This window comes from Silene latifolia, unplaced genomic scaffold (genome assembly GCF_048544455.1).
Source record: "Silene latifolia isolate original U9 population unplaced genomic scaffold, ASM4854445v1 scaffold_381, whole genome shotgun sequence".
NCBI lineage: Eukaryota > Viridiplantae > Streptophyta > Magnoliopsida > Caryophyllales > Caryophyllaceae > Silene > Silene latifolia.
The window spans coordinates 1-26,512 of NW_027413308.1; the positions used below are offsets into that span (position 1 = coordinate 1).

Here is a 26,512-nt window from a genome sequence, read left to right on the forward strand (position 1 = left end):
ATTTGCTTTTCTTTTACTCATTTTCAAACTAGTGAGTTTACGATATTTTAATTTTAGTTTTAACTTTTTTTTATAATTACATATACATATTATACATATATATTTTCCTAAAATGTTAGGAATACATCTGAACGAAAACAATTAAAAAAAATACAAAATGAATAAAATTACAAATTATTTGTACTGGTTTTCTGATTGATAGGTACCCAAATAACATTCCTATACAAAAAAAAATGCAAGTCTTGATAAGAAGTAAAGCACATTCATATAATTATAATTCATAATGTTAAGAAATATACAAAATTTAGCAAAAGTTGAAAAAGATTCATATAATTATAATGTTAAAAAAAATACACATGAAAAAGATTTTAATGATTATAAAAAAGTACCAGCACTAATTTTCTTATCTTAAAAAAAACCAGAAGTCTTACAAAGCATTATTATGAGACAAAAACATTTATTTAGTAATCAGGCATCTACAATATCATATTTACAGTTTCAATACCGTCATTTGAATTTAACATTTGAATAAAGAAGCCCAATTCATTATATGTGGTTACAATAATAAATAAGAGGCCCGATTAAATTCAATACCGTCTCTATGGACAATTTATATTATTACGATATTGAACACTTAATATCTGTTGTTACGACCCGTGCATTTTTTTGCACGGGTGTAAAACTAGTATAGGAATATTCCACGAGAATTTTGATAAAATAATGTATTTCTTCAAGTTCTTATACTGACATTGCCCAAGTAATATTATGAAGTAATTTTAGGAGGAATTGTATTCAATATTCATTTTCATTATTAATATCGAATACATCTCTATATTGTAAACACATGAACGAAATTGTGCACATATTACCCTAAGCTTATAATTACGAGAGTTTTAATGTGTTAAAGTAGTATATCATGGATTCTATAAGTATTACTTAGTATACATCGCTATTATATATAGTTTATTTTTCTTAATTAACTTAAAATAATAAGTTATAATTATATATTCCCGTGTACTTTGCACGGGTATTAAGCTAGTACTTGCTATAAGCCATTTTGTGAAGCCGCTAGGAACCATAATGGCTTCACTAGTTCAGTATTTTTTAAAATTTACACTAGTTACCCAAAATGGTAAAGATGCAAGTCATTTAGGAATCTTGTGCTTTACCTAAAAATTGGAAAAAAAAACGAAAGTGATGACGTGGGACCCATTAACCCTAAATAGTTTGAAACAGACACCAAAAGTCCAATTAATTTACCAAATAACTCTATATGGCCAAAAAATTCTATATAAAGGCCAATAGTTCATGTTTATTAATTGGACAAGTTTACGATTGACTTCTCCCTTTTCTCTCTAATTATATTCTCCTTAGAAATTCTACTATCGGTCCCCCACCCCGAACCCACCTCCCCCGATATGGTGTTTTGGGAGGTAGGCGAGGTGGTTCAGGGGTGGGGGCGGGTTTTATATTTGTGGGATATGATGTTTTGGGAGGTGGGGGAGGTGGTTTTGAGGGTGGGGGACGGATTTTATTGGTGGTGGTATGATATTTAGAAGCTAGAGGAGTCGTATTCCGACGAGTAGTGGACTTCGATGGGGGTCAGAGTGGCGTGGGGTTGGGGTCGCTGACGATAGTGACGAAGGGGAAATATTGCGTAGACTTATTTTCGTAATTATTGATTTTGAAATAGGCGTACGTGAAACAAGATGACATCTTGATGACAACACTAACTATAAGAGAAGCGGTCTATTATTCGGCTCTACTCCAACTCCCAGAAACAATGTCAAAAACGGAGAAGTTGGAAAGAGCCGACAATGCCATAAAGATGATGGGTCTTGAAACTGCAATCGACACAACGATTGGTGGCAGAACAACGGCCGGAATTAGCGGCGGCCAAAGGAGGAGGGTGAGCATTTGCATGGAGATACTAACCAGGCCCCGGCTACTGTACATGGATGAGCCTACAAGTGGACTGGACAGTGCTGCATCGTACCATGTCATGAACTATATAATCAACCTCACTCGACAAGAACAAACCACCGTGGTTGCTTCCATTCATCAACCGAGCAGTGGCGTTTTGAGTTATTTCATAACCTTTGCCTTCTTTCTTATGGCAAGCTTGTCTACTTTGGTCATACCTCTGCAGCCAATTCGGTACTCTTCTATTCTTTGTATTTTCTTATGAGTTAGTCTCTTGGGTAAAGTTGTTTTATATAAAACGAACTCACGAACAAGAAAACCGTAACATTTTAGCTTAAGTGTTTAACTGAAATAAACAAAAAATGCAAAAAGCGGTTGCAAAAAAAACCGTTTGATACGAACTCTTGTGGAAGGAAGCCAAACGAAAGATCTTATACTCTGTATAAGGATAAATCAGAGCTAAACGAGGACCGAGAGGGTTAGTAATTTGTAGTGTTGGATCATGTTAGCCATGTTAGGGTCTGATTCGCTAATCGTACGTGTATTACATTCACATTATCCGTTATTATAAATCTGCTTTTACCGTTTGTAAACATGGCCAAATTGTAACTCTACAAGGCGTATGTTTACGAAATACGGAGTATATTTTTATTAATTGAACACTATCATTCGAACAATAAATAAATCGGTTTTTCTAGTTAAAATCAATTATCTTGGAAGTTTTCATTTGCTTAAATTTACCTTGCAAAAATTCTTGCGTAAAACGAATTTAAATCACAAAATCCCCACTGAAATAAGTTAATCAAACTATCATGAATTTGTGAGAAGAGCAACATTATCTTTAACTAGTGTAACACCCGTGAAAATTCACGGGACTATTATATTCTTTTATTAAATAAAATTTATTTAATAAATTCATGAAATAAATGTTAGACGGTCTCTCATTAAATTATTAATACAACACTTTTGTAGTACCTTTTATATATTTTTTTTGTACCCCTTTTATTATTGACTGTGATCCTTTTATCTGGTACACGTTTGCTTTACAATCGTACTTACTATTTTATTATATATTGTAATTATTTTTATAAGTACCTCATTTTTATAGTATATATACCCGTTTTATTAATTTTGGGTGCTATTTTTACTCCCTCCGTCCCGGTCATTTGTTATCCTTCGATTTTGGCACAAAGACCAAGGAAATGAGAGAGGACCCATTACTAAATGACAAGTGAAATAAATTGAGTGTGAATGATCAAATTACTCATTAAGGGGGTGTTTGGTTGGGAGGTTTGGAATGGAATGGAATAGATTTTAGTAATTCTAGTGTTTGGTTGGGGTGTTTTGGAATGGAGTTAGAATCCTGATGGATTCTCATTCCACCCCAACCCCTTGGAATCCCATACCCACCTCCTTCCCATGGATTCAAACTCCATTCCTTCATGTTTATTTTTCTAATGAACCAAACATGTTTTGTAAGGTATGGAATTGGAACCCCATACTCCTATGGTTTCTCATTCCAATCCATTCCATTCCTAAGTAGTGAACCAAACGACTCCTAAATTCATTCTTAAAATAGAAAGGATAACAAATTAGCGAGACACCCAAAAATAAAAAAGATAACAAATGACCGAGACAGAGGGAGTGCACTACTTTATATAGAACTGCGGATAAAAGAAAACCTAATCGTACTTTATTTGCAGTTTTTCACAAGGAATGGTTTCCCGTGCCCAAGTATGAGAAACCCATCTGATCACTACCTTCGAACCATCAATAACGATTTTGCAGCCGTAAGTGCCCACTTAATTTCCTCCGTTATAATTATAATTACTTCTTCCATCCCGATTTTTTTTTTTATATTGCTCTACAACAGGAAGATGAAGGGATAAAGAGCACTGAAAAGGCAATAAACATTTTGTCCGATTCTTATAAGTCATCACAAGAGTACTTTAATGTTCAAACCCAAGTATGCTCACTGCGTGACAAGGTAAGACATCCCAAATTTGCAAAACAAACCAATGTGGCATTTCTCCCTTTACTATATAGCTAGTACTTAGTTAATTAAGTGGAATCCATCGAATCGGTAGGATTGAATTGCATAATCATAAGATCTTATAAATTAACTAAAAAGCACAACTGCGATATTTGAACTTACCAAAAGCTAGGCTTGTTTATTACTCCTTCCGTGCCCATCAATAGTTATCTATTTATAGCATACTTTATCCATGTGCAAGTGATGGGTTTCTTAAGTAACAAAGCGTTTTACTTGTAACGTACTATATTCGACACAAGCTGAAGACGGATACTCCTCCTCTCACAATAAAGCAAGTGGGAGGGCAAGTGGGTAGGAAATGGAGCACCCATTAATAATGTCACTTGCTTTTTGTGAGAAGGGCACTATCCGTCTTCAGCTTGTGACGGATAGTGCCCGTCTTCAATGAGAATTTGTGCTTAAGTAATCCTACAACATTATTTAGTACTCCGTATTATTAAAGTACTCCATCTTTACTTCTCTTTGGTCTTTGTGCTGAATGCAATTGATAACTATTGGGTGGAACGAAGGGAGTACCTATGATTTGCTTTCCCAGTTCAAAGTTATATTTTACATAAATATTAGTCCCTCTGTCCCGGTCATTTGTTGTCCTATTTCATTTTAATGTATCTCAGTCAATTCTTGTCCTTTCTATTTTAAGAATGAACTTAATGAGCAATTTGATCATTCACACTCAATTTATTCCACTTGTCATTTAGTAATTCCCCCTCCCCTTTCCTTACTCTTTGTTACATAACCAAAGGATAATAATTGACCGGGACGGAGGGAATACATTTAAAGTTAACTGAAAAAATGATTTTATTTATAACAATAGAATCGGGTTGTAAAATCATAGGATGACATTAAGACTCTAGTCCTAAAACTTGTAAGAGAAGTACTCCGTATAAATGTATAATCATACCTAGAATTGAAATCGGTCACGCTTTTTTAATCTTAGGATTGCGAATTGAGATACGTCGATGTATTTTTTTTCATCATCTTTTATCATAGGAAGGGGAACGGCTAGAGAGAAGAAGCCAAGCAAAATTCATAACTCAATGCCTTGTACTTACTAAAAGGTCATTCGTGAATATGTATCGAGATCAAGGTTACTACAGACTTCGGCTTGTCATGTACGTTGTTGTCTGCATTTGCGTAGGGACTATTTACCATGACCTTGGTAACTCGTATTCTTCAATTCAGGTGATTACTTTCTCTAATTTGAGGATTCTATCTATATAGTCCCTGCCTCGCTGCCTCATTGTTAGTTCAGTATATTTCAGATTACTAATTAGTGGAATTCATTTATATTATGGACAGGCGCGGGCATTACTATTTGGCTTCGTTACTGGATTCTTAACGTTCATGTCGATTGGCGGGTTCCCTTCTTTTGTCGAGGATATGAAAGTATGCTATGTTGTTAACTTTGTTTTCTTCAATTTTACTCCCACTGTTTTTTCTTTTTATATATGTCCGCAGTTCGCAAGTTCGATTCTAGTTATTAAAATTTAGGTAAAATTTTCAGATTATTAGCAGGGCCAGTCCTGAACATTTTGAGGCGTTTGGCAAAATAGTAAAATATGGCCCTTTTAAAAAAATTAATTGAATTAATTCATGCCCCATTGTTTAATACATGAGATTAAGAAATCATAAAAAAAATGCGATCATTTTGAGATGCAAAGTCATTAATGATAACATTCAATAACTGACTTAACACTAAAAAAGTAAACAAAACAATATTACAACAGCAAAAACCCCACAGCAGTCAATAATCGCGAATTAAAAAAAATAAAAATTGAAGGAAAGAAAGGAATTACAACACATCGAGTCTCCGATTAATGAATAGGCGAACGGGGAATTGAACGGAGTTTAACGAATATGGAGGAGTAAACACAAGGGCTATATACTATTTTTGAAAATCCCAATTTTGAAAGATGAAAGTGTTGAAACTCTATAAATTTTATAAGAGAATTGATTTTAAAATTGAAAAAAAGTAGTATTATTAGTTGAAAAATAGATATGGAAAAGGAGGAATTAAATTAGGAAAAAGTAAACTTATTTTACTGAGTAGGTCTCCTCAGACACGGTTTCTCAATAAACTTATTGAGAGACAATTATTACAAATTGATGGGAAAATGGTACAAAAAACAATAAAATGATTAGGTACTAATGAAAATGGTTACAATCTATATATCTATATATTTTATTTTATATATATATAAAAGAGGCTTTTTTCGAGCATTCTAGGTGTCCACATCATCTTTTTTAATTTTAGGAAAATATATTATAAGATCTTCCAAGATTATGACAAAGATACTATGTAATATTTTTAATATCAAAGCTATATTTTACATAAAAGAATTGTTTGATTATCAATCTAACTAAAAAGTATAATGTAAAACATTTAGAAACTTAGATATTTGGATTCGTAGCAAAAAAATGCTTTCATTTGAGTATAAATTTCATATTATTTACTACTTCCTTCCTCCCTCCCATGGAATTAGTTACATTTACTTTTTGCACAAATATTAAGAAAATGAGATATCCCTACCTTTCATATGTTTACTTACACAACTACTCTCATGTAAGCCCCTCATATTTCGGCATCCACCCACCGAAAGGTATAAAAGTAGACAAGAGTATGTGGGTCATTTAATTGATCAAAAAATATCCATATATAGAAACGTACACAGTCAAGCGAAACGGCGTAAAATAGAAAACGTAAACAATTCAATGATATGAATGAAGTATTAGTATTTTCTCGTATTTTAATTATGATAAAAGATGATGTACTTCTTAATATGTTATTTGTCCCACATTGAAGAATTATGTAGGTGTGGTGAATATATTACATATAAATAGTAGAATTGTCCCACATTGGAAGATTACCATTAGGTGGGCGATCCTATGATTATAAATAAGAGTCATCTTTGAAACTTAGGTATCAAGTAAAAATCTTGAGTCTCTTAAGTATTATCTTAGAGGACTCTTACGAGTTTGTATTATTCAAAATTAATTAATTAATTTAGAAAAGTATCTTAATTAATATTTTTGATATAAAAAATATTGTGAAAAATATTTTAACTATCATTATAATTAGAATAAAATATATATTTCCTATAATATATTCAATATTTATGATTTTTATATAAAAAAATTTACATTTCATTTAACAAAAAAGTATCATAAAATAAATTACGAAAATAATATAATTAGATTGGTGGTAAAAAAATGCTATCATAAGAGTATAAATTTCATACTTCATTATTTACACATATTTCAATCGAAAAATAGAAAAAAAAAAAACGTACGAATATTAATAGATGGTATATAACTATTACATATATTGAAGTAGTAATTGCCCGTATTCGGAATTTGACGATGTCGAACTAGGTGCAAATTAAAAAAGATGGTGTATTTCTTAGTATGTTATTTGTCACACATTGAAAAATAATGCATGTGTGGTGAATATATTACATATCGATAGTAGAATTGTAACACCCCCATATACCAAGGTGTCTTACCAAGGACCACCCTAGCATATAACGATGTTACCATCTCGGTTGCCCAAGGTAAGTATATTAAAAGTGATCATCCAAGAACAATTATTAAAGTATAATGTTAAATGAATACGTCGTCTTACAACTGAAAACCAAAGTAAAAGAATATAAATCCCAATACATCAAAACAAAGTATCTAAAACTCGTGATAGCGGAAGCTAAGACTCAAAGTGATGACATCCCATCCTCGTCCCCGCAGCTAACATGAAATCTTCACCTTTCACAATCTGCTCACCATCCCCGAATGGATCACCACAGTTTTATAAAACACAAAGGGGTCAGTTCACTGAATAATCAAGATAAGATAATTACAAAGAAACAACCAAAACCATTCTCCAACTCCAATCGTATCCAGTAACCGGCTACACACTTTATAAGTGTGTAGCCCTGTCAGATTACCCATCGCAACAAGTAATCATTGCCGCCAGTGGGGGACCGCAGCCTTGCCCACCAAAGCCGCGCTCATCGCAACGAGCAATAGCCCATCCCCATTAATGTGCACATCCTCTTTGTGACGGGAACCACAAGGACGAATCAAGGGCATGAAGCCATTTCCGAATGGTGACTCCACTCAGCCGAGGACGCACCTCGCAAACATAGACAAGCAACAACAAATCCAACAACTAAGAAAGACAATTCCAATAATGATACTAATCATGCCAATACAACAATCAACCGTCTTAAATCAATTAAACAGGCAACTGAGTAGGGAAACCCTACCTTATCACTTATCCGAATCACAAGTACACAGCGGAAGCTAGAAACGTTCCTCTACGAATCCTTCACCTAACAACAATCACAACAATACTAATCACAAACATGCCAATCAACCCTTTTTCCCAAATCTAATCATTAGGGCAAAACCCTACGAGACAATACTAATCAAAAGACACAATACTAGTGATTTACCGACGAATTTGATGCGAAAAACATGAACGAAAGACTCACGGACGATCAATTGCCTTGAGAGTGATTAAAGATGATTAGAGGAGTGAAGAACGTAGTTTAGGTTTTGGTAAAATGAATAGAAACTGTTAAACACGATTTATATAATCTTTAATCATCCTTACTCAAACTGCGGAAATTAGTCCCGTCAAACCGGTTACTCGGTCGAGTACTTGGAGTACTCGGCCGAATACCCTTTACTCGGCCGAGTTTTCCTGGACAATAGCCTGACCAGAAAAAACACGACACTCTACTCGGCCGAGTTAACCCTATTCGGCCGAGTAACTAGACCCAGAAAATCGTGATATTACAGTCTTCCCTCCTTAAAACGAACTTCGTCCACGAAGTTCATAACATACCCAAAACAAAACAACACCAACTTCCCGAAGACAACAACCACCACAACTCAAAGTGTAACACCCCGATTATCCAGCCAAGATAATTGGAGCGTTACCATCTCGCTTTCCCGAGGTAGTGTTTCAAAACTTCGATAAAAGAACATTTTATAAATAACTATATTGTTTAGTGAATTATATAAACGTAAATAAATGATTAAAGGTATAACTCGTGACAACTATACTCTCTAGCCAACCCTACTCGTCTCGTGACTCATCAAGCTCGTCCCGTCTTCCACGTTCTATCCAAACAACCTGTACTTAACCTGTTCCCCATATGACCAAGGAATATCATATGAATCGACATAGGCCACCCCAGAGATAGGTGACAATTACACAGACACACAAACGTCAGTAACGATAATTTAAAGTGTGACACGACTCAAGTGCGTGAGTCTACGACATGATCATGATATTAATGACACAAAATTATCCAACCGTCACGCTGGTACCGGGACACGTCCAGACGTACCCACAACCACTGGTGCCAGGAACATGTCCACGACACCATACTCACACAAGGTACTCCGAACACGTTGGTGGTACCGGGCTCAAGAGCGACTCGGGTCTCCTGCCAGACGTCGTGCCTCACCCACACGCGTCCTTCCAAAACTCAAGTCATTAATGTGCACATCCCTCTTGGAGCGGGAAACTCCAAGAGGCGACTCAAGCGTAAGACGATTTCCCAATCGCCTTCCGTCTCCACAACGACAAGTAACCAATCGTGCCCTCCAACATATGAAATAACACAAATATGCAAGACACCGTATCACATGCCAATTAGAGACTCATCCAATGCAATTAAAAGACAAACGACTCATTTCACAATTAAACACATCATCGAACTGAGTAGGATAAACCTACCTTTTCGCAAGCTCCATAAGCAAACCCAAATTCACTAATAATACCGCTTCATAAAGCCGTCACCTAAATATAAAAATTAATAATAAAATAAATTACTAATATAATATAATCCAATCTAATTAAATTATATACGAATTGCTAATTAATCTAATTACTAATATAATTAAATAACTAATTATAATTAAATTCAAATCCCGACTCACTCATCCCGCTAAATGTATATCAAACCCGACTCCCAACTACCCGCCACCTACTACCGCCACCGTGGCAACCACCACCAACCACGGCAGCCACACGGCAACCGACTACAACAATAACAACAACTACACCAACATCAACAATAACAACCATACACGACACACCCACCACTACCACAGCCGCCACGGGCCACGGCCGGCCACGCCAACCACCACTGTGGGCTCCCCTGACCATGGTGGGTCCAGGAGCAGCAATGGCGATGACAGCAACCACCAACAACAGCCGCAACATCCACCACACGACCTACAAACAATGACAACCCTCAACCCGTGTACCCCCTTTTTGACGCCTAATTCCGACCACCACAGCCCCCTATCCCACCACCACTCCACTCTCCACACATCCTACGGCAACTTCCACCCAATACCACCCTAAGTCCGCCACGTTTTAGTGGTCAAAAATCCGTCTTAAGACCGTCGCACAAAACAACTATAAACATGTGTAATAACTCGATCAAACCCTTAATTTGGGTGGTCAACGGGCTCAATGGGTGGTCAACGGTGTTCTATGACGGGTCAAGGTCGATGCGGGTTAATTAAAATAATATAAAAACTAGTGTGACATAGTTTTACCTTACGATCCCCAGGCGGAGGGCAAAATCTTCACTTCTCTTCCTTTCTCTCTTTCTCTCTTGAAATGTATGGTGGATGGTGGATTTTGTGGGATTACAATAGGATAAGGATAGTATGAATAAGGTAGAGTGTATATAAGGTGAGTATAGTATACATATATTTTACATGTGCCGTATTACGTATTATCATTCTAATTACAACTTGTTGTTATTATTATTATCATTACCATCTAATAATTATTATTATTTTATTATTCCGTCTCAAACATAATTCATGTAAAATACAATATAGTATTATTTATATAATTATAAAATACGGAGTATTACACAAAGATACCAACAACACCAACCATAAACAACAAGACAACTCATCCAAAACTCAAAGATGCCAACAACACAACCATGTTGACCTCAAACTAACTCAAAACATGCATGCGACCATCTCCTACCCCCTTTAAAAGACAATGATTACGTCCCCGTAACCAAACATACCTGATCAAAAAGGTGAGGAAAGCGTTCCCTCATAGACTCCTCCGGTTCCCATGTGGTCTCTTCCACATTGTGATTAGACCAAAGTACGTTAAGGAAGACGGTCTCCCCATTCCTTGTCTTGCGCACCTTACGGTCTAAGATCTCCTTAGGAAATTCAGCATAAGTTAGAGACTCGTCTAACTCTATATTCTCAACCTCAAGCACATGTTACGGATCACTCACATACTTCCGGAGTTGTGATACATGAAACACGTTGTGGACCCGATCAAACGATGGTGCCATGGTGGTAAAACTAGCCTATAAGCTACTTCACCTACCCGGTCTCGAATCTCATAAGGGCCGATAAACTTCTGACTCAACTTCCCTTTCTTGCCAAACCTCATCACACCTCGCATAGGTGACACTTTTAAAAGGACCTTGTCAGCTACCGCGACCTCAATGTCCCTGCGGTGCAAATCCGCGTAACTCTTTTGGCGATCTTAAGCTGATTTCATCTTTTGGCGAATCAAGTGAGCTTGCTCAATCATATCTTGCACCATATGTGGCCTTAAAACCACAGCCTCGGCACTATCATCCCAACATACCGGACTTCTGCACTTCCTACCATATAAAGCCTCAAAAGGTGTCATCCCAATACTAGTGTGATACCTGTTGTTGTATGAAAACTCGATCAAATCTAGTCTATCTTCCCAACTTCCACCAAACTTCATGGCACAAGCTCTTAACATGTCCTCTAAAGTCTTAATAGTCCTCTAAGTTTGACAATCTGTCGCAGGATGAAATGCTGTACTCATCTTCAAGGTAGTTCCCATCATGTCCTGCAACTCTTGCCAAAACCGTGATATGAACCTCGCATCTCGATCTGACACTATATCCTTTGGTACCCCATGTAACCGAACCACATGCTTCCTGTATCCCAAAGCTAGCTGCATCTTAGTCCAAATATCTTTTATTGGGATAAAGTGAGTTGACTTTGTTAAACGGTCAATGATAACCCAAATCATATTGTTACCTTGTTGCGTCCTTGGTAACTCCACGATGAAATCCATAGAGATCGAATCTCATTTCCACTCTGGTAGCTCAAGTGACTGGATCTTACCTTGTGGTCTTTGTTGTTCACCCTGTACTCCTTGACAAGTTAAACACCTAGCCACAAACTCCATCACATCTTTCATCATATTAGGCCACCAAAACGTCTTCTTTAAATCCTTATAGAGTTTGTCACCACCCGGATGTACGGAATAAGGAGTGCAATGAGCCTCCGTCATGATCAACTTCTTCAAGTCTGCGTCACTAGGTACACACCATCTCCCATCAAAACAAATAATCCCATCTGTGTGGATAGAAAACCTCGAAACTGTGCCACTTTCTACCCTTAACTTCTACTCTTAAATCTTGGGATCAAGTTCCTGATTCTTCTTTATGTCATCATACAAATCCGGTTCGATAGTCAATTCACCGATGGCATCGCCCTTTCGAATCATATGGATTCCCATCTTAGACATATCATCCCTCCGTTTCATCAAAGACACAGTTGTGCACAACGAATGTACACTCTTCCTACTCAAGGCATCTGCCACCAAATTACTTTTCCCCTCATGATAGATGATCCCCATGTCATAGTCCCCAATCAACACCATCCATCTCCTGTGTTGCATGTTCAGCTCTTTCTGTATATAGATGCACTTCAAGTTCTTATGACCCGAAAACACCTTAAAGGTCGCCCCATAAAGGTACTGCCTCCAAATCTTTAGAGCAAAAACAACTGCACCCAGTTCCAAATCGTGAGTAGGATAGTTCTCCTCATACGGTTTTAACTGTCTCAACGCATAAACGATAACCTTCCCATTCTGCATCAACACACAACCTAACCCATTCTTTAAAGCATCAGTATATACCTCAAAGTTCTCACTTCCCTCAGGTAGAGCTTAGAACAGGAGCTGTGGTCAAACGCTCCATCAAGGTTTGGAACGTCATTTCACAACTCTCATCCCAACGAAATCTTGTCTCTTTCCTCATCAAAGCTATCATAGGTCTGGCGATCTTAGAAAAGTCTTTCACGAACCTCATGTAGTAGCCAGCTAAATCAAAGAAACTCCGGATCTCAGCAACATTCTTCGGTGCTTCCCAGTTTGTCACTGTCTCAATTTTACTAGGATCCACCGACACACCCTCTTTTGATATCACATGGCCCAGAAAAGCCACTTTCTCTAACCAAAAGTCACACTTAGATAACTTGGCATACAACTGATTATCTCGCAAAGTCTAAAGTACTAACCTCAGGTGCTCCTCGTGCTCCTCCTTAGTCTTAGAGTAGACCAAGATGTCATCAATAAAGACGAGCACAAACCTATCTTTGAACGGGCTGAAAATCCGGTTCATAAGATCCATGAAAACTACTGGTGCATTAGTCAACCCAAAAGGCATCACCACATACTCATAGTGACCATACCGCGACCGAAAAGCTGTCTTTGGAATATCCTCATCTGCTATCCTCAACTGGTTATAACCCGACCTTAAATCGATCTTAGAAATACTCCTGCGCCACTCAGCTGGTCAAAAAGATCATCAATCCTTGGCAAAGGATACCTGTTCTACACGGTGACATGGTTCAACTCTCTATAGTCGATGCATAGCTTCATACTCCCGTCTTTCGTTTTCACAAACAAAACTGGTGCACCCCAAGGTGATACACTAGGTCGAATGTATCCCCTATCTAGCAACTCATCCAGCTGCTTCTTCAACTCTTGCAACTCTTTGGGTCCCATCTGGTACGGTGCTTTAGATATAGGTCTCGTCCCCGGTTTGAGTTCAACACTGAAGTCGATGTCCCTCTTAGAAGGTAACCCCGGTATCTTATCTGGAAAAACGTCACCAAACTCCTCAACTACTTGTATGTCAGACGCTGATGGCTCCTCTACCCGCATATCTCTCACCTGACAAAGGATTAAAGGGCACTTCTTCCTCAAACACGACTTTAAAGTCGTTACCGCGATCAACTTCATATTAGGTTTTACTATGAACTCCTTATATGACACCTTGACTCCCTTAGGCCCCTTTAAAGACACCCTCTTTTACCGACAATCTATCTTAGCCTCATACTTGCCCAACCAGTCTATCCCGACGATGACCTCAAACCCATCCATAGGAAACTGTAACAGGTTGACCGGTAAGTCTACTTCCCCCATCATCATGGACACACCTCTATACAACTTAGAACATGACACCGACTCTCCCGAAGGTATAAACACATTATCTTTCACCAGTTCATATTCTCTCAAGCCCATAGCTAAGGCATGACTCCTAGACACAAAAGAGTGGGTTGCCCCGAATCAAACCGAACAAAAGATGGCGTGTTATGAACAAGAAAAGTACCGGTAACAACGTGAGCATCATTCTCCGCTTCCTGCTTGCCCATCATAAAATGTTTCCCACTGCTCTTCTGGCCTCCACCCTGAACCGTGGTAGTCGAAGTAGTCGGCTTGGCTGCCGAGTTCTGCGTCACACTAATATTCAGACGTTGATAGGATCCTCTTTTATTGTGGTTGTAGCCGCCATTGTTGTTGTTCTGTCCTCCACGATTACCACATGACCCAGATGGCCTGTTATTGTCAAAGCTCTGGCTTGGAGCGTGCGAAAAGTTTCCCTGATATGTCCCTGGAAAACCCTCTCCTCCTCTAGCAGCACTGGTAGACTCGAACCTCTTATGACCCGATCCACCACAGTTGAAACAAGTAAGATTGGAGTTATCACTAGTACTCCGGCCGCCTCCTCTTCCCTAAGTTCGAGATCCCCTTGCATAACTAGATCCTTCAGAAAAGGTCCTAGCTTGATTGTGATAGCCCTTCTTGTGACTCGACTGGTTGCCGCCCTCACTCTCTGTATTCCTTACCTTAGCCTCCTTGGCCAAGTCCACTAACCTCTCGGTGTGCCCCGCTCTTGCATATACCTCTTTTAGATCTGTGAGTACCCCAGCTGGTAGTCTGTCCATGATCTTTGGTGCCAACCCCTTTTCAAAGCGAAGAGCCAAACTCCGTTGACCCAGTTGCATATCCTCCGTGTATCATGACATCTCTATAAACCGATGATAGTACTCTGTAACGGTCATGTTGTCATCCATGGCAAAGGAATCGAAATCGGCTCTCAACTTATGGCGAATGTGCTCCGGCACAATTATGGAATATTATATTTAACATGTAGAAATATAATATAGGTGATATATTTTTGAAACTACTAAAAGGTAAATAAATCAATATAGATTTCCAAAAAAAAAAATATAATATTCCATAACTATTTCGATTTGATTAATGCATATATGTAATATATTTATATAAATATATAAGCCTCTTAAAACTGCATGCCTAATTAGTACAGGTAATTCTTAGTAGTGAAAAGAATTGTAGTAACATTGGATATAGTAATTGATAGTAATCACTCATTTGAATAATCAAAGTAACAATATTAACAACGAGCGGGAGTAGTGAAAGTAATAGAAATAACGAGTGTAGTGAAATTATCAATATTAATGCAGCAGTAGTGAAAGTAACAATTATTATGTAACAATAATTACAGCGGGAGTAGTGAAAGTAACAGTAGTAATAACGAATGTAATAAAAGTAACAATACTAACAACAAAATAAAATAACAATACGAACAATTAGCTAACCAATCGATTTAAATAAAATATTAATAGCGCGAGTAGTGAATTAGTCTCATAATTTATTTCATCGTAATTTTAAGATATGTCATAGAAAAATATATTAATGATAAATTTATTAGTTATGCGACTTTAAAGTAGTTTTATTTAATTGAAATTAGATTTTAATACTAAATAGAGATAGCCCGGGCGTGGGCCGGGTACCAATACTAATGTAGGGGTTATTATCGGGTCAGGTCGTTCTCTGGTTCATGTTATTTTCGGGCGGGTTCTGTCGGGTTATTTTCAAGCGGATTTCGGTCGGTTTTTCGGATTGGGTCAGGTTTTGCCCGGTCTATCTCAGCCTAATTGTTTTCTTCAATTAAAAACCTCAGATTTTCAGACGAGAAAGACTAAACGGACACTATGGAGTAAGTGCATTTGTGATGAGCAACACAATATCGTCCATCCCTTTTTTGATCATCATCTCAGTTATTCCTGGTTCGCTCGCCTATTACATATCCGGTCTACAAAAAGGGTTTGACAAGTTCCTCTACTTTATACTGATGTTGTACACCGGCATGTCGCTTGTAGAGAGCTTGATGATGATGGTTGCGAGTATCGTTCCTGATTACCTAATGGGCATCACTATAGGTGCAGCAATACAAGGCTTTGTCTTTCTGAATTCGGGTTTTCTAAGACTTCCAAATGACCTACCTCGAATTCTTTGGAAATACCCCATGTACTATATTTTGTATGGTGCATACGGCTATGAAGGGCTTTTAAAAAATGAGTTCGATGAACTTAGTTTTATTGGGAATAATCAAACAGGCGGGGTAAATAGAGTATTTACTAGTGAAGAGGTCTTGAGGGATATTTTACAGGTTCAGGTCTACTCCAAGTGGGTTAATCTTCTCGTCAAGTTACTCATGATTGTGATTTTTCGAATGATCTTCTTTTTGATAATCAAGATTGCTGAAACTCGTAAGAACAAACTTCGTGGTACTCGCTCGCTTGCTGAATCTAATTAGCTCTCATGTTTCGTGGATTTTCTTGATCGAGTTTAGATCGGATCTTGTCATTTCAAGTTTATGGTAAGTCGTTGCATGTCACTTGCTATCATGGGACATGTTAGTATCAATCCGAGTTCATTTCATTTATGTTGTGTTTTCTCAATTCCCGTCATTCAAGTTTATTGTAAGTCCTTGATTGCAACGTTTGTACTTTGTATTACTTTATGTTTCTACAAGGTAACCTGTTATTTTTCAAATTCTTCAACATAACCTTATTTAAAAGAAAAAAAAATTGTGGTAACAATGTTACTACATTTGTACTCCGTATAAGTCAATTAACAAACTTTTATTCCGTCAATTATTGTTGCTAAGTGAGTAGACAAAAACATGGCATTGGCTGGGTGATTGATGATTGGGCGCTGACTCCCCTTTGCCACCACGTTTGATCACCACCTATCACCAATCCTCCCCAACCACCAGCCTAGATAGCACCAAAACGGACATGGACACTGACACGACACGGACACGTGACACGGTATCCTATGAAATTTAGGACACATAATAGAGCCGTTGACCATCAACAATTGAGTCGTTGGCTCATATCTCACAAACAAGGCAAATATTGTGTGTATAGTTTTATATTATTCCGTTTCCGTAAATAGCAATATTCTTATTGTATATATAGCCTCTCCTCCATGTACAAAGACACATTCATTCAACGTAATACAATTCCATTATATACGAATTCTAATATGGTATCAGGTTCTAGGTTTTAGCGATTAATAAAACCTCCGAACTCGCTCTCTGCCGTCATTGACAAAACACGATGACGAATTCCTCGACTACCGAAACTGCTACTGTCGACACCAAATCAAACACATCTTTCTCCATTGTTCCTGTAGAAAATCCAGGAGCCAATATCACGCAAGTTCTGTTCACCGGCAATAACTACAACGATTGGTCTCGCACCTTTCGACTCGCCCTCCTCGCTAAGGGGAAACTCGATTATATTGACGGGACCATATCCAAACCTTCGATCTCTGACCCGGATTACAAGTCATGGCGATCCGTGAATGCTCTTGTCTGCGCTTGGATATTCAAATCTATCGACCCCGACTTGCGAACATCAATTTCTCTGCGTGACGAGGCGACTCAACTATGGGCCGATATCAAACAACGATTTACACTGGTAAACGATGCTCATATCTATCAATTAGAAAATGATATTATGAATTATAAACAGGGACCAACTGAAACCGTTATGGCGTACTACGGACGCATCAAGAAGCTATGGGATGATCTCATTGCGAGTGACGCTTTTCCAGTTTGTGAGTGCAATCCTTGCACCTGTAATCTGGTTCGTCTCCTTGACCGCCGTCGCGAAAAGAAACGGGTACGTTCTTTCCTTATGGGCCTCGATGCTCGATATGCTGTTTTGCGCTCTCACATCCTTGGGACTGAACCATTACCTTCCTTGAACCAAATATACAGCCGTCTTCTTCAAGAAGACGGTATGCGTACCGCACTCAATACTACCTCCAATTACTCTCGACCCGACCCAATGATATATGCTGCCCATGCCTCTTATGGACCTCGTAACACAGGGGGAGGGGGTCATGACTCCAGGACACGCGAGCCTTCTCGCAGTGATAGCCTTACCTCCGCTAAAACACCCACCCTTAACCCTCCTAAACCCACTTGCCTAGCTTGTAAACGACCAGGCCACTCTTTTAAGTCCTGCTTTCGTGTCACCGGACTGTTTCCCGATTGGTGGGGAGATAGACCACGGGACCATATTTATATTAGCCCGGATGCTACTGATTTGAGCCAAGCTATTTTTGTCTCTGACCCACGGTTTAAAAACAAAAGACAATCGAACACTGCTCCGCGTATTAATATGGTCAGTCAAGTGGGTTCTCAAATCGGTTCCCAAGACCCATCATCCTCCTCGACTCTTTCTACTCTCGACAACATTGACTTAAACAATCTCAACGCCGCCGAACGTGCTGAACTGACTCGGCTATGGCAGTCCCACAAAGCCTCGTCCGCGGATCGTCTCAACGGTAATGTACCCCTTTTCTCTTGGATTATCGACACAGGGGCATCCCACCACATGTCGGGATGCCTTTCACACTTTTCGAATATTCGTACTATCTCGCCTTTATCTGTCGGCCTACCGAATGGTGATCACACGAGTGCTACACAATGCGGAGATATTATATTGTCTCCTCGACTTGTCCTTAAAAACGTCCTCTATGCTGCCACTCTTCAATGTCACTTAATTTCGGTATCTAGCTTACTTCTTGATGACAGTTTAACTATACAATTTTCTCATAATTTGTGTTTAATTCAGGACCGTTCCTCGAAGATGGTGATTGGTGCGGGTGAACAGCGCGAGGGACTCTACTATTTAAAGAGCGTTCGAAACGATGAAGCTAAAGCTTTTATGGTAGGGTCAGTCGATAAAACCGAACTTTGGCATCGAAGGTTGGGGCACCCCTCCTCCAAAATTTCTCATTTTATTCCTTTTTTGCATAATAATTCTAAGACAGACTCTTCGTTTCATAGTAAAACTTGCGAGATTTGCCTTCGTGCAAAACAGACTCGCGAACATTTTCCGTTAAGTATGAATAATGCTTCTGCTATTTTTGATTTAATCCACTGTGATCTTTGGGGTCCGTACTCCGAAAATGGGTCATGTGGTTCTACTTATTTCTTAACTATAGTCGATGATTTTTCACGATCCACTTGGGTTTTTTTGCTACGTCACAAAAGTGAAACTCGTCAAAAAATATTAAACTTCTTTGCGTTGGTTGACCGTCAATTTAATCGAAAAATCAAATGCCTACGCACTGACAATGGAAGTGAATTTTCATGCCTTAAACGTTTTTTTGATGAAAATGGTGTCATTTTTCAAACCTCAAACGTCGACACTCCTCAACAAAACGGCCGTGTCGAACGAAAACACCGTCACATTTTAAACGTCGCCCGTGCTCTCCTTTTTCAAGCATCGTTACCCATTTTTTTCTGGGGGGAGTGTGTACTCACAGCTGTTTATTTAATAAATCGAACACCCTCCCAACTTCTCCATGGCAAAACACCGTATGGACTTTTATTTAATAAACCACCCCCGATGGACCACATGAGAATTTTTGGTTGCCTTTGCTACGCAAAGTCTATCAACCGTAGTCGGGACAAATTTGCATCCAAAAGCCGTAAATGCGTTTTTATTGGGTATCCTTTTGGGAAAAAGGGTTGGCGTGTCTATGACCTTGACACGGGTTCATACTTTGAATCCCGTGACGTTGTCTTTCTCGAAGAACAATTCCCTTATGCTGCCATGAACACACCGACCACACCATTGATCCTACCCTCACCCTTGACGATAACTTCACTCCTATAGAGCAAGTCATGATCGTTCCCGACACACCACCAAATCCTACCCAAACAACCGACCCACCACCAATCTCTTCACCATCCAACACCACGACAAGCATCCCTAACATCCACTCTTCCTCTAACCAAACCGAGACCCCAACCGAGACACCCATAGAGACACCAACGGACCCCGTCGAACCCGAAAACTCCTCTACCGAGACTCCAACACCTAATCCCACAACCGACATCACTGCCATGGGCCGGGGTCATCGACTGAAATTCCAAAATTCAAATCTTAAAGACTTCATCGTCGAAACAACACGTCCCTCGTCCCATGCTCTCGCCACATCATCACCATCGTAAGGTACCAAATTTCCTATTTCCCATTATGTTACTTGCAGTAAGTTTTCTCCTAACCATAGAGCTTTCTTGTCGGCCGTGACCAAAGGTCACGAGCCTAGTACGTTTACCGAAGCTATGCAGGATACACATTGGCGGGAAGCGATGAAACTTGAGATCGACGCGCTTGAAAAGAATAATACCTGGACGCTCGAACAACTACCTCCGAATAAAAAGGCGATAGGTTCGAAATGGGTATACAAAATAAAATATAATGCCGATGGGTCCGTGGAACGATATAAAGCACGGTTGGTAGTTATGGGTAATCGACAAGTTGAAGGGGTTGACTACTATGAAACCTTCGCTCCCACCGTCAAGCTTGTCACCTTTCGAACTTTACTCGCAATTGCCGCAGCTAAACAATGGGAACTCCATCAAATGGATGTCCACAATGCTTTCTTACATGGGGACCTTGACGAAAAAGTTTACATGAAACCTCCTCCGGGTTTTAATTTCTCTAAAGACGGGGCCGTATGTCATTTACGCAAGTCCCTATACGGTCTAAAGCAAGCACCTCGATGTTGGTACGCTAAACTTGCTTTGGCACTTCATGGATACGGGTTCAAACAATGCCCCTATGATGACTCTTTGTTCTCCATCACAACTCCCGAAACCGAGGTTCACGTTCTCATATACGTGGATGACTTAGTCATTTGTGGTAACAATTCTGAAATGATCAAGAAATTCAAAGACTACTTATGCAATTGCTTCCACATGAAAGACCTTGGGACCCTCAAGTACTTCCTCGGCCTCGAAATAGCTCGAAACAGTACCGGGATATTTGTTTCTCAACGCAAGTACGCTCTCGATATCCTCTCCGAAGCCGGTCTACTTGGATCAAGGCCGTCGAGCATTCCCATGGAACCCAATCATCATTTGACCTTGTCCAAATCCCCTGCCTTAAATGACCCCCAACCATACCGTCGCCTTGTGGGTCGTCTCGTTTATCTCACAATCACTCGGCCCGAACTTACATACTCTGTCCATATTTTAGCCCAATTTATGCATGCTCCTACCACCGACCATTGGAATGCCGCATTACAAGTGGTTCGTTATCTAAAAACATCTCCTGGCCAAGGCATTCTTCTTCGGTCCGAGTCCGATTTGTCACTTCATGCCTAGTGCGATGCCGACTATGGGAGCTGCCCACGAGCCGTCGTTCCATCACAGCCTATCTAGTCTATCTTGGCTCTTCTCCCATCTCATGGAAAACAAAGAAACAAAATACAGTTTCCCGATCATCTGCCGAATCCGAGTACCGCGCTATGGCACATACTACATGTGAGCTCAAATGGCTCAAAGGGTTACTCATATTTCTTGGCATTCCACACCTGCAGCCTATTACCTTGCAATGTGACAATAAATCCCCCTCCACATTGCCCAAAATCCAGTTTTTCATGAACGGACCAAACATATCGAAATAGACTGTCATTTTGTCCGTGGTGAGATTCAACGAGGAACAATCGCCCCGAGCTACATTCACACAAAGGTTCAACTTGCTGATATCCTTACCAAGGCTCTTGGCCGAGCACCTTTTACGCACCTATTGTCCAAGTTGGGCGTTTCGTTCCTCCACGCTCCAACTTGAGGGGGGATAATAGAGCCGTTGACCATCAACAATTGAGCCGTTGGCTCATATCTCACAAACAAGGCAAATATTGTGTGTATAGTTTTATATTATTCCGTTTCCGTAAATAGCGATATTCTTATTGTATATATAGCCTCTCCTCCATGTACAAAGACACATTCATTCAACGTAATACAATTCCATTATATACGAATTCTAATAACACAGTGAAGGAAATATGAACTTAGCTGATCAGAAATACCCTTAATCGAGACGCCGTGTAAGACACTGCCCTAAATCAGTTAGACCCCACACAGGTGCTCCTTGGGTTCCGTGGTCACCGATTCCAGGGTTAACGCCTCCTTCCGCACATTGTTGCACACCAAAGACGGAAGTGGGAACTGTTCTCAATATGATAGAATATAATAGAGACGAAATAGAGAAGAAGAAGTTGTATGTTTTTCTGTGTATGAAGATTGTGGATTAGTGAGGTTTATATAGCAAAAGTAAGGCTCCTCCAACAGTCGAAAAATCAATGGTATTGATTCTGAGATTAATGGCCATAAAGTCGAACAATGAATGCGGTATTGATTGTGTAATAAAATCTCAACAGCTAGAAGAGAATCCGAGGAAAAAAGTTCAGACTAGTAGCAAAAAGGGGCCCCACCGCACTGCGCACGTGTCACGAACACGAGCCGAGCGAGACGGACGGCGGCGGCGCGCGCGTGGGGAGACTATAGTCTATCCTCTATAGTCTAGTTAACACTTGTTAACTCACCTTCATATATAAACACAACATTCCCCCACTATTCTTCCAATGTGGGACAAATATTATCATACTTAAGTTTTGGAGCAACTTCCAACTCCAACAATCCTCCACTTGGTCCAAACGTAAGAAATAAGAAAAAGAATATGAGAAAAGGGCTATAACCAGGTGAACGTAGTCTTAAACCAGGAAAATAGCAAGAGATGAGAACAGCTCCCTCGAGTAACATATGGCCCTATGAAAAAAACCATGTCTCATGATTGTATTAGAGAATAGCCCACATATATTCTCATAGGAGGCGGCCAACACTCCACAATCACGTAGGTGAGTCCATCAAGTGTGTACTGCACACACACCACTCAAACCATTCAGGTATGGAACTCATTAAGGACTACCACCTGTCCAACCTATCTCTGTAGTAAATAAACGTGCTAAAAAGGGATAAACTGAATAACCTCCTTTATTCATCAAGATAAATAAAAATACAAGCAATGCTTGACGATTTCATTTGACCTCATTGAATCTGGTAATCCAGATTGGGTATCCATCGTAAAAGCACTACGTAGGTGGGCTCAATCCCATCTTTTTAGCAGTTTCTGAAACTAGTTTCCTGTTTAAGGCCTTTGTCAATGGATCGACAATATTACTTTCCGACCTCACATAATCTAAAGAAATAACACCAAACTTGATCAAGTTACAAACTATATTATGCCTTAGGCGTTTATGCCTACTCTTGCCATTATAAGCCTTATTCTTGGCTACATGAATGGCAGATTGCGAGTCACAATGTAATGGCACGGGCTTTGACCAAAGAGGAACGTCCGCTACCAAACTTCTCAACCATTCTGCTTCTCGACCAGCCAATTCGAGAGCTATAAATACCGATTCCATTATAGATCTCGCAATACACGTTTGCTTGGATGATCTCCAAGATACAGCTGCTCCTGCTAAACTAAAAAGATAACCACTGGTAGAGTGTATATCCTTACTCTCTGAGATCCAGTTAGCATCACAATATCCCTCCAAAACTGGAGGATAACCACAATAAAATAACCCAAAATCAGCTGTATCTTTAAGATATCTAAGCAAACAAACTAATGCACTCCAATGACCATGACCGGGATTATGAGTATATCTACTCAATCTCCCAACAGAATATGCAATATCAGGACGAGATGAACACATAAGATACATAACACTACCAAGAATCTTAGCATAACCAGCTTGATCCACACTCTCAGATAAATTCTTTTTTAAGTGCACACTAGCATCAAAAGGTGTTATAGCAGGCTCAATATCAAAATAACCAAACTTCTTTAAAATTTTTTCAACATAGTGAGCTTGACTCAGACAATAACCTTTACTAGTCTTTAAAACTCTTAAACCAAGAATGACATCAACCTCACCCATGTCTTTCATTCCAAAAGAAGTTTTAAGCATGCTTTTAATAGAATCAATAACATCTAATGAAGTGCCAAAGATAAGTAAATCATCCACGTAAAGTGTTATAATAACACTACCGCTAGCATTGGATTTCACATAGATACACGTATCAGCATCACTAGCTCTAAAACCAAGAGAAACAATCACACTATGAAACTTTTCATACCATTGTTTCGGTGCCTGCTTAAGTCCATACAAAGATTTAACAAGTTTACAAACTTTATGTTCTTGACCAGGCACTATAAAACCATCAGGCTGATCCATATAAATCTCTTCATCGAGATCACCATTTAAAAACGCAGTTTTCACATCCATCTGATGAACAAGCAAGTTATACATGGAAGCAATAACAAACATCACTCTAATGGAAGCAATCTTAGGGACCGGGGAATAGGTGTCAAAATAGTCTAAACCAGACTTTTGGGTAAAACCCTTAGCCACCAACCTGGCTTTAAATTTATCGATAGTCTCATCAGCTTTGAGTTTCTTCCTAAACACCCATTTACACCCTATAGGCTTACAACCACGAGGCAAGTCAACAATCTCCCAAGTATGATTAGACGACTCAATCTCACTATCAATAGCCTCTTTCAATAAAGAAGCATCAACTGATCTCATAGCCTCATCATAGGTCTTAGGATCCTCCATCCTCCACAATATACATGTCAACCGACTCATCATCTAGATATCTACCATCCTCCTCCATAAGAAAATCAGGCCCAAAAGATTTCTCAACTCTAGGTCTCTTACTCCTTCTCGGTTCTATTGGTGGTTCACTAGATGTGTCAACATGGGTCGGGGAGCTACCATCAGTATCCCCATGGGAAGAAGCATCAAAGGTCAAGTCCTGCCCCAAAGAAGGTTTCAAAGGAAAAAAGGTCCTCAAAGAAAATAGCATCTCTAGATTCAATAATATTACCATAAAAACTCGAACTTGCATCTTGGTCATGAACCTATAGGCTGCACTATTAGACGCGTAACCACAAAAATTGAGTCAGTGGTTTTAGGTCCTATTTTGTCTCTTTTAAAAGCAGGTAAGGCAACTTTGGCTAGACAACCCCAAACCTTTAGAAACCTCAAATTAGGTGGATAACCCTTCCAAATCTCATAAGGTGTCACATCAAGTTTCTTATGAGGTACACGGTTTAAAACATGACAGGCAGATAGGATGGCTTCCCCCCACATAAAATCAGATAACCCAGAAGATAGTAACATAACATTCATCATATCCTTTAAAGTTCTATTTTTCCTTTCAGCTACACCATTTTGTTCGGGGGTATAAGGGGCTAAAAACTCATGTATGATACCATTTTTCTGACAAAATTTCACCAAAAAATTAAATTTGTATTCTACACCATGATCAAACCTGTAATACTACGGTTTTACGAGTCTTTGGGTACTCTATCGAGTGGGGCTTACTCTGTCGAGTAAGTAGTTTTTGACGCAAAACAGTAGTCTGCCTGTAGGGTACTCGATCGAGTAAGTTGGCTACTCGATCAAGTAGGGGGCACTCAATCGAGTAAGTGTGTTTTACGGGTTTGTTTTGACGGGTTTTGTTACTAATGCGGGATTAATATAAAAAGGTTCCGTCACTTTTCTTAAACACTTTTATCATTCTAAAACCTTTCTAGAGAAGATTGAAAGTTACGTTCTTCGCATTCATCGCATTAGTGGCAAATCCCAAGGCTTGGTTGGTCGGATCATCTTATTCTTTACACCGTTGTGATCGTCGTGTCAGGGGTAAGTTCCTTGTATAATTTATGTAGTATTTCGTTGAGTTTATTTAAAACCCTAATTGGGTACTTTGGGGTTTTTGGGGAGTATTGTTGTTGTAGATTGTGATTGTATGATTGTGTGTCTATAGGAGGTGATTTCGTTGAAGAATGATTATGATTAGTTGATTGTGACGATCTTGGTGATGGCTTATTTCAAGTAGGGTTTCCCTACTCAGTATTAGTTACATAATTGTGTGGTAATTGTTATTGTTATTGAGTTATTATCGTACTGGAATTGGTTGTTGGTAATTGTTGGTGTTGTGACGGTCGTTGTTTATTGTCGTTGACTGTTGTTGTATCTGTCTGTGTTCTTCGGGGTGCGTCCCTGGCTGAGTGGAGTCACTTGCGGGAGTGGCTTCACGCCCTTGATTCGCCTCCTGTGGAACCCACCACAGGAGGGATGTGCACATTAAGGAACATGGGTTTATCGCTCGATGAGATGAGCGGGGCTTAGGTGGGAACGGCTGCGGTCCCCCACTGGCGGTGTGGAGTACC

At 39.3% G+C, this 26,512-nt stretch overlaps 1 protein-coding gene and 1 pseudogene across 1 annotated transcript; both read left to right on the forward strand.

Annotated features, from left to right (window-relative positions):
- The first annotated feature begins 1,690 nt into the window (after positions 1-1,690).
- LOC141639413 (ABC transporter G family member 1-like) lies at positions 1,691-16,707 on the forward strand (annotated as a pseudogene).
- An 808-nt stretch (positions 16,708-17,515) lies between these two features.
- LOC141639414 (uncharacterized) lies at positions 17,516-21,588 on the forward strand. Its single transcript, XM_074448547.1, has 3 exons — positions 17,516-18,976; positions 19,043-19,143; positions 20,469-21,588. Exons 1-3 carry the CDS (start codon positions 17,516-17,518, stop codon positions 21,586-21,588), a joined length of 2,682 nt encoding a protein of 893 aa, XP_074304648.1.
- Positions 21,589-26,512: the final 4,924 nt, after the last annotated feature.